Source organism: Rhipicephalus sanguineus, chromosome 1, assembly GCF_013339695.2.
Source record: "Rhipicephalus sanguineus isolate Rsan-2018 chromosome 1, BIME_Rsan_1.4, whole genome shotgun sequence".
NCBI classification, from domain to species: Eukaryota; Metazoa; Arthropoda; class Arachnida; order Ixodida; family Ixodidae; genus Rhipicephalus; species Rhipicephalus sanguineus.
Window position 1 is genome coordinate 88,781,220 of NC_051176.1, and position 9,803 is coordinate 88,791,022.

General features: G+C 46.0%; 1 protein-coding gene across 1 annotated transcript; it reads left to right on the plus strand.

The window, feature by feature from the left end:
- The first annotated feature begins 252 nt into the window (after positions 1–252).
- LOC119386216 (uncharacterized) lies at positions 253–5,348 on the plus strand. Its single transcript, XM_037653553.2, has 4 exons — positions 253–415; positions 2,317–2,390; positions 4,286–4,372; positions 5,061–5,348. The coding sequence occupies exons 1-4, from the start codon at positions 285–287 to the stop codon at positions 5,180–5,182; spliced, it is 414 nt and encodes a 137-aa protein (XP_037509481.2). The 5' UTR covers positions 253–284; the 3' UTR covers positions 5,183–5,348.
- Positions 5,349–9,803: the final 4,455 nt, after the last annotated feature.

Here is a 9,803-nt window from a genome sequence, read left to right on the forward strand (position 1 = left end):
AGGTTCCTTTCCTTGCGGCACGGCTGAGGTGTCCACCGAGAAGGGAAGCTAGGCTAGCGATTGAGAAGGCGATCAGAACGGATTCTGATTACGCTATCGCGTTATGCTAATGAAGGTGAAGCTCAAGAGTTCCTCAAACTTTTGGCAATAATATAGTGTCGAAATAGTGTCTCTACATTGTTGTAATGGCAAATGTGTTAACGTCGACGTTTTTAGTGAGCTAGGTTCTGCCGGAATTTTCATTTCAGGATGACACGGCAACCTTGCTACAGGCTGTGGCAACGATGCAAGACACCGTCGCCTACTTCAGCTCGGTCGACGATCCCAGCGAGAAGTGCATGACAGCCGAGCGTCCAGTGTTCATCCCTGAGGAGGACAAAGCCGTCTTCACTTTTCACTACCAGAGCCAGGACGGGTGAGTAGGCCAAGCTTACTTGCTTGCTCTGATGAGATTGGAATGGGAATGTCCGTCGCTGAGAGCTCTCAGAATGTAAAATAGTGTGGAAGAAATAAACGATCGAACACGGCCGCTCAATGGAAAAAGGTGTGGCCTGCTGAGGACTGCTCACCGCCTGTGAGCGTGGTTGTTCTTCTCTCCGCCACTTTGGTGGTAGTGCTCTCCATCGGTGAAAGATGAACCGGTTCAGACCGGTGCTGTTGAGGCGCGTTTACATTACAGAACTACGCCGACGCAGACACGAGGCAGACGCAGACGGTCGGCCGACGATGTCGCCGGACCATCTGGTCATACTAGGCCGACGACGACGCCGACGCTCCGAAAGACAGCATTTCGTCGTAGTGTAACATGATGGCAGACCAAAGACTCCAGCAAAACGCATCGGCCGCCACCTTGGCGTTGCCATGTGGTGGTGATTCGGATGTTTATGGGCACGACGCATTAACTGAAGCATGCTAGAACGGTTGTGCTGGCTCTTATTGCTGCTACAGGTGAAAAATTTATGTTCAGGAGAAGAAAGACCAAGTTACTTGTGACACGCGGAGTGCGCTGACCAAAGCTGTTGTCACAACTTTTTTTTTTTTTTTTTTTTTTTTTAGGGCGCAGCTCTTAGGCGCACATTCTTGCGTTGAGCGTTGTCGCCGTAGGCGTCGGTGGCGTAACCGATAGAGCCAACGAAGATGAAAGAGAGCGAACGGGGATTCTGTCGATATCAGGAGCCACTGGCGCCTAAACTCTCTTTCTTCATCCGTCACGCGCGCTGGCCCCTCACAAACATGGTAAACCACAAACATGGTAAACAGGCCAAAATACACGTAATTCAGGTACTTTGGGGAGAATAAAACTCGGTGGTTATTCTCTTTGGTATTTGCGCTTTATTTTAATATAACTTTCTTGGCTTTGCCACGCACAGTTGTACTTTAAAAGTTATACTGAAACGTATACAATTTACCAAAAAATACCGTAGTTTGACAATAGTTTTTAAAAAAAGATGCCACTTTTAATTAAAAAAAAAGATGTCTATGGTTAAAGTCAAGGACGTTGTCTACCATTCTGCGTAACAAAATGTTCCATTATTTTAGCTCCTAACAAGTTACGGTGTGTCAAATGTGACCAACTCAGCCTAGCGGCCGACTTAGTGCTGCATATCGGATGCAGGTGCAACCAGAAACAGGGGCAATCAATATCCCAGTAGATGTTAAAAGGAAGAAAATGGACCTGGGCAGGCCCCGTCATGAGCTGGACAGACAAATGATGGTCATGTTAGAACATCGGAAGGGATGCCACGAGACGGGAAGGGCGGACGGGGACGACCAAGGGTTAGGTGGTGCGACGAAATTTAAAGAACATTCGGAGACATAAAATGGAACGAGCTCGCGCAGGACAGGGTGAGTTGGAGATCACTGGAAGTGGCCTTCGTCCTGCAGTGGACATCAGACAGGCTGACGATAGCTCGTCAAAAGACGCTGTTAATAAACAACGAATGCGGCGCCGGGTTGCACGTGGGGAGGCAAGCTTTGTCTTGCGATGCGCCACTTGGCGAACTTGAGCGGACGATCCGTGGCAGTGCCGGCGGAGGGGGCTCACATTGCATTAGGGCCGCTTTCGATTGGGTGCGAACTCCACTTGCTCGTGAAATTAACGTGAAAATGACCACCGAGAGCTTAGCCGCAGGACACAAGGCTTCCTCCCCTTCTAAGTCATACAGACTCCTTCGATGCATCTGTATACTGTTGATTCAATTGCATAGTTTAAGTATAGGCTTCATTTCTTGCGTGCTGCGAGAAAGAGTTTGGTCGACTTATGGCCGTTTCAAACCTGTTTATTTCCTTATTTCCATCTTTTTTCTTACTTACCAGCGGTTATAAGGTCGACTACTGCGTCAATATTACCGCTTCCGAATCTGGAAACTTTCCCTTCGGTCCTTGCGGAGGTAAGTGAACTCCAATGCATGCACTTTTTTTCTTCTTAATTGCTCGGTGTCTTGAAACTCTTAATTTCCGTTCTAGCCAGTCGTAATAGATAACCATGCATTACTGTCGTCATAAGTGGTAGTAAGACAAATTTTGTTATCTATTTTCTCAACAGCACAGCAGCGGCAGTTGAATCGTTGGGCCTCAGGAGCTTCTTTTTAGTATATTTGCTTCGAATTAGCACTGTGAGGTCACAAAGCTGCAGCCTCGATTATATCTACAATTAATGCCGTTGAGTCAGTGCGGATGCGGTCACACGTACCTGCCGCGTTGGTAAAGTGGTTATGGTTGTTCTGCTGTTGAACCCGAGGTCGAGGGTTCGATTCCCAGCACCAGCGGCTACACAATGGGGGGGGGGGGGCGGAGTCCTTTGTAGGTGGCGAGGTGGCATTGCAACATTCAACTCCAGGAACCAATGGCTGGTGCGAAGTGTCGTTACACGCGTCAGGCGGCTAAGCTGTGCAACGCGTCACATTTCCCTAGTGCAGCAATACTGCGAGACGATGGTGCTTATTGAACTGTAAAAGAACTTGTTGCTGGGTTAGTTGGTAAGCCGTTTCAAAAATTATTTGAGCGTAAACACACGGCACATTCACACACGCACACACCCACACACCCAGGCACCAAACACGTACAACGCTCATTTCCAACTGTTTATTCGTCGCACGAATGCTTGAATATATACATCTTGTGGCATATGCGCGCATTAACACCAACGAACCCAACTGCACGTATTATGAAGAACACACTTTTCTTTTTCTCTCCTTGTTTCCACTCTCACAGCCTAGAAGTGATAAACCGGATTTCGTTGGGGAAATAAAGATAACGATGGTGCGCTTATACAACGATGCTCATCGTTTGCAATTAAAAAAAGCCTCTAAAACCTCACGTGCTGTCTTTCTTGTATTTCTGTATAGAATCTTTGCCTCTCTTGTGCTTCTGCCTATAATCTTTGTCTGGGTGTGTGCGTGTGTGAATGTGCCGTGTGTTTGCGCTCAATTAATTATTGAAAAAGTGCTTATTGAAGATGGAAGTACAGGCAATGCTAAAGTCTGACAATTAACTACCACCCTTTGAAATGTGCGAAAGCGTCGCCCCGAAAAAAAGAAAAAGAAAGAAAAATACATGTTTGTAGGGTGGCTTCATGCCCGGGTTAGCGACATTGCTTATTGTTCTGTACTTTGTCTGTGACTTCATTCGTTGCAATTAATGTGCAGATCTCTTATTTTAGCGCGAAAACTGGCCAAATTACTTGGCATTCCTCATCCAACCAGATATCAAAAGAACCGTGCACACTTAGAAATTTTGTCGTGAAGAACGCGACATGGGATGCAGGGAAGGCCTGAATGAGTTCACATCGGAGATCAGATACTGCTCCCGGGCATGGGGGAAGGAAAAACCTAGGAGGGAGCGTCACGTGACAATCTCGAAACCTAGTCATGCAAAATTTAAGGAAGAAATACGCCCCGTTCACGTGATAGGGCAGCGCTACTATATTGGTCGGCTCGCTTTGCTTGCGTCTGCTGCGGCGGCCTAATCCTACCCAGGAGTCACTGCGCACTGGTCAGGATAGGTGGCGTCAGAGGAAGTTGTCTTGGTGAAGCTAGCGGAATCACGCGACGCTCCCTCCTTGTTCTTTCCCCTTCCTCCATGCTGGCGAGCCACATCCAATCTGTGTGCTGCCGGTTACCAACCTCTAATACCTATGCACGATCGGTTTATGGCAGCTCATGTTCAGGCGCCTGAGTTTACACGAACGGCAATGGGCGCGCCACTGACACAGGCGCGCTCCTGAATTTTGCGGCGTGGTTTCATTTGTACTCCTGCACACTGAAAAAGTTCCTGTGCCTTTCAGACACCGAGTCACATGGCACGGCTCAGATGCTCTTCTTTGACGGTCACAGCTGCTTCGGGGGCATATTTCCCCTCTCCGGCACTCAGCGTAAGTGGAGTTTCTCGCCAGAAACCCAGCGCACTTAAATAGATACATATGAGCTTTTTGGCGGTTATAGCAACCGCACTTTCCGGAAAACTAAAGGATTCGTTTCGTGTTGCGGTGCACCACGCGTGCTATAATCTCAAGCGTTGCCCGCACATACTTTTTTGAGCGAAGTCGATCGATGGTGATATAGCGACGCTAGATAATCCTGGCCGTCTCGGAAGAATACGACGGTTGAGCTCTTCCGCGTTTCGGTTTCGCTGGGCTCTTTGAAGGAAGGGCTCCAATTTTCCCAGTTGACCACACCACCTGCCTGCACTAATTCAAAGGCTTATTAATTTAATTTCTTTAATTACTGTTGTAATTGATCTCACTAGCCATGTTATGATGTCTGCCGCTACAGAAAAGGTAATTATGAAGGCAGCGACCAAATGTCGCATCGTCCTTATTTTTATACTCTGCTGCCTATATATATATATACTCTGCTGCCTATATATATATATATATATATATATATATATATATATATATATATATATATATCGTGCGATAAGCAACATGTTCAGTTGCCCAAAAGTGCAATTTCAGTGAATATTATCAAGTACTTTGCAGAAGCGACCCTTAAAGTGCTGTGATATAGTCTCCATCATCTTTGTAACCAGCACTGATTTTATTTTTTCATCGTTTGCAGAATGTATCATATGGGTAAAGGTAGACTCCAAGGAATCTGTGTCGGACGAGTGCCTGCAATACTATGACAACGAATGTGGCCCAGAAAAATACAAGCTGTACGATAGCCAGCGGTGCACGTAACCCTGTTCGTCACGTTACATCACCTTCAACACGCTTTGCGCACTGTGGCACTTACATCTGCGGTTCGGTTTGTTTCTGTGTGCTTGAATGTAAAACGATTTCAGATTTAGTCGGCGCTACGTGGTCATTCTATTCGCATGAAATTATACCAATACCGGGCGAAATAAAGGCAAAATATTATTGAAGATGTTTCTTGGTACCTTCGAAGGGTAGTAAAAATAGAACTACTGAGACTAATTGAAATCTGCTCAGAATCATAAAAAAAAAAACATAGGAAGGCAGCAGGAAATGATGGTTCTCCGCAGCATAGATGGTCAAGTTTATTTAACTGCAAAGGGCGTCAGAGTCAGGAACCGAGGGCGAGTCAAATGCCTTGTCTCCAGCCCGTGTCTCGTCTTCTATGGCACCGTTTGCGGCTATACAGGTTGTCCCACATAACTTGAGCCAAGACTTTGACAATGAAAGGCACTTCAGAGGCAAATTGGACCAAACGTATACTACTCGCACTAGCCTATAGATACTCAGGCTATTTTTAATTTTCCCTAAACTAATGAGTTAATTATTTTTAATTACATAACGTTTTAATTATTGGTTGAAAACCCAAAATATGAACACTGAGCTGTAGAGCACTTTTAGGAACCACGGCCTGAATTGTTTGCTGTACGATACATCTCGCGGTGTTATTTTTTCCGCGTTGTAAAGAAAGCCCGCGAAATTTGAAAAGAGGCCACGTGACGGACCGCGAGCGCACTGCTATAGTGCTGCTTTCAAGCGTGCAACCGGTGAACGAGGTCGCCTGCAGCTGCCACGGGGAAGCGACAGGGTGCTTTGAAAGTGGCCGATGTTTGGGCGTCCGTCTTTCGTTGAATGACGGTGCAAATGCACGCTGCTGGCCGAGCGCTACCGCGGTGATAAAGCGGTCACGACTGCGAGGAAAAAAAAACAGCAGTTTGATTCTGATTCATGCAGAAAGGGCGAAACGTGACAGAACGATGAAAGGCCCCGACGACTCCTGCAATTTCGCAGTTTCAACAAAATGAGACCCCACAAAGCGTCTGCGTCGTGCGAACCATTCCTGACGAGTTGTCTTTGTTCAGGTGCTCCTCAGACACCCGTAACCCTTCGTGTTCTGGGCAGCAACGTTACATTGTTTTAATCTGTGTAAGCAGCTGACATGCCGTACTCGAATGAGCAACGAGCGGATATGGTTCTGGCCCTAGGTGCATCACGCGGACACAGAAGGCAGGCAGTTAAGCTGTTTCAACGCTACCATCTAGGTACGCGGCCAAGCTCAATGACCATTGTGCGTACATATGAAACGCTGAAAGAGAATGGGACATTTACCACGAAACGGCACAAATCTTCAGTTTTGGGCGAGGAAGTGGAGAGGGATATCGTGTCCAAGTTTTCTGCAGACCCCCAGGCAAGTGTCCGTAGTGTGGGTGCTGAAGCTGGTGTCTCGAAACCTTCGGTGTAGAGAATACTAAAGAAGAGACAACTTCATCCCTTCCACGTGCAGCTGCACCAAGCAGTGGAGCCTCGCGACTTCCAGAATCGCACAGACTTTGCAAACTTGATCTTAATCAAGACAGAAGAAGACCCAGGCTTCGTTAACAAGTTACTTGGGACCGACGAAGCTAACTTCTCGCGCAATGCTCAAGTGAACATCCACGACGCTCACTATTGGAGTTACAAGAACCAATATCAGTGGTCTTTCAATGTGTGGTCTGGCATTCACGGTGGTACTGTAATCGGACCTGTCTTCTTCGACAGCACACTTACAGGCGAACGATATGTCAACTATATCTTGGATGGAACACTTCAAGATTTTCTGTGCGAAGTTCCACTGGCTAGGACTAAAGATATCTGGTATCAGCATGATGGAGCTCCTGCGCACGCAAGCAGCAAAGCGTTTTCCCGCAGCAGTGGATAGGGCGGCACGGGCCCATTGCTTGGCCAGCAAGGTCTCCAGATTTAAACCCCCTTGATTTTTTTTCTTTGGGGGTACGTCAAGTCATGTATACCAGGCACCAACCACAACATCAGGCAGTCTAAAAAAATAATGCAAATTTGTATCTCCATTCCCAAAACCATGGTCAAGAACGTCACAAAAAATCTGATAAAGAGATGCCAGAGTTGTATAGCAGCAGATGGCGACCTCTTTGAACATGTTTTGTATTCGCGGCTTAATTTTACAAGCACCGATTCACTGAAAAAAAAAGTCTCCTCATGCCGTTCGCCTACCAACCGCTACCCGTGACTTGCTTCACGTCGTCGCCTCCTTTTACGCATCTCAAATTCAAAAGAGACAATAAAGCTATTTTCTTGTTTTATTTATCCGCCTTGGGCGCTTATCTCAGCAGTGCTTGGCCAGCAGCGTGCATTTACACCGTCATTCAACGAGACGGACGCCCAAACATCGGCCACTTTCAAAGCACCCTGTCGCTTCCCAGTGGCAGCCGCAGGCGACCTCGTTCACCGGTTGCACGCTTGAGAGCAGCACTATAGCAGTGCGCTCGCGGTCCATGACGTGGCCTCTTTTCAAATTTCGCGGGCTACTTTACAACGCGGAAAAAATAACACCCCGAGACGTATCGTACAGGAAATAATTCAGTCCGTGGTTTCTAAAAGTGCTCTACAGCTCAGTGTTCATATTTTGGGTTTTCAGCCAATAATTAAAAAGTTAAGTAATGAAATATAATTAACTAATTAGTTTAGGGGAAAATAAAAAATAGCCTGAGTATCTATAGGCTAGTGCGACTAGTATACGTTTGGTCCAATTTGCCTCTGAAGTGCCTTTCATTTTCAAAGTCTTGGCTCAAGTTATGTGGGACAACCTGTATAATGCGTCCTGCCCCACCTGAAGGCGTATATCGCGTACACTATGGTATGCGGTGCTCTAGCTCCATCCATTGAGACGTTTCACTGAAACAAACACCCAGTTTGATCGTTGGTTCTGGCAAAACACCATCAGGCATACGTTTAATGTGTGCGACCGTCCCTTTTGGCAAATTGTGACGAAGACGCTTAAACGTTCCGGCAGATTCCACGCATTGTGGGAATCAATTTCATGCGTAGCAGTCCACGAGTACAGTATATACCACTGCGGCCTATGCCGCACTTTGAGCCAGGGCTTACTTGATGATCAACGTCTTTCTGTAATTTAGATAGATAGATAGATAGATAGATAGATAGATAGATAGATAGATAGATAGATAGATAGATAGATAGATAGATAGATAGATAGATAGATAGATAGATAGATAGATAGGTAGATAGATAGATAGATAGATAGATAGATACGGTAAAAGTGCTTTTGCTTCACAAATAAATACTTCACATTTAAAAAAAAAGCCGGCAGATCCCACGCATTGTGGGAATCGATGTAATGCGAAGCAGCCAGCAAAGAGCTGCATACATCGTCTTGTATGTCGTTTAGCAAAATGCGTGTCATGGTTTTCATGTTAACTCCTATTATTTATGTTCGTCACACAGTAACGTCGCGCAATACCAACTTCGGGGTAGATCAAGCTAGGGAAACGGCCGCCAGCGCACCATGAGCCTGGCACGTAAGTCATCCTGTACATGACATATGTGTCATGACTTTCATGTTAACTCGTGTTATTTATGTTCGTCACACAGTCACGTCACGCAATACCAATTTCGGGGTAGATCAAGCTAGCATCAAGCTAGCGAAACGGCCGCCAGCGCCCCATGAGCGTGACACGTAAGTCATGCTGTACATGACATGCGTGTCATGATATTCATGTTAACTCGTGTTATTTATGTTTGTTACACAGTCACGTCGCAAGGTACCAATTTTGGTGTATATCAAGCTAGCGAAACGGCCGCCAGCGCACCATGAGCGTGGCACGTAAGTCATGCTGTACATGACATGCGTGTCATGATTTTCGTGTTAACTAGTGTTATTTACGTTCGTCACACAGTCACGTCGCGCAATACCAATTTCGGGGTAGATCAAGCTAGCGAAACGGCCGCCAGCGCCCCATGAGCGTGGCATGTAAGTCATGCTGTACATGACATGCGTGTCATGATTTTCATGTTAACTCGTGTTATTTATGCTCGTCACACAGTCACGTCGCAAGATCCCAATTTTGGTGTATATCAAGCTAGCGAAACGGCCGCCAGCGCACCATGAGCGTGGCATGTAAATCATGCTCTACATGACATGCGTGTCATGATTTTCATGTTATGACTTGTCATTTATGGTCGTCATACAGTCATGTTACGCCATACCAACTTTGGTGTACATTCGATTAACCAAGCGACCAGGAGAGCACGAAGTCGTAGGCGGCTAGATAGATAGATAGATAGATAGATAGATAGATAGATAGATAGATAGATAGATAGATAGATAGATAGATAGATAGATAGATAGATAGATAGATAGATACGCTCAAAGTCGCAGAAGTTCGCTAAGAAATGCTTCGCATTTAATATATAACAAAAACATGCTATATTGCGATTGTCGTCTGTAATGCGAGCTCTTAACGCATTTCATCTTCCTCATCTGTATACATACCCATAATCATTATTAAAGACGATAGTCTTTCTTGGGGAACTTAAACGCAGAAATTTTGGTCTGTCTTTCTGTCTGTCC

Excerpts from the sequence above, each read along its gene's own strand:
- LOC119386216 (XM_037653553.2), top strand. The coding sequence starts at position 285 with ATGCAAGACACCGTCGCCTACTTCAGCTCGGTCGACGATCCCAGCGAG. Across the intron at positions 416-2,316 it reads CACTACCAGAGCCAGGACGG|CGGTTATAAGGTCGACTACT; the intron begins GTGAGTAGGCCA and ends CTTACTTACCAG. Across the intron at positions 4,373-5,060 it reads TCCCCTCTCCGGCACTCAGC|AATGTATCATATGGGTAAAG; the intron begins GTAAGTGGAGTT and ends CATCGTTTGCAG.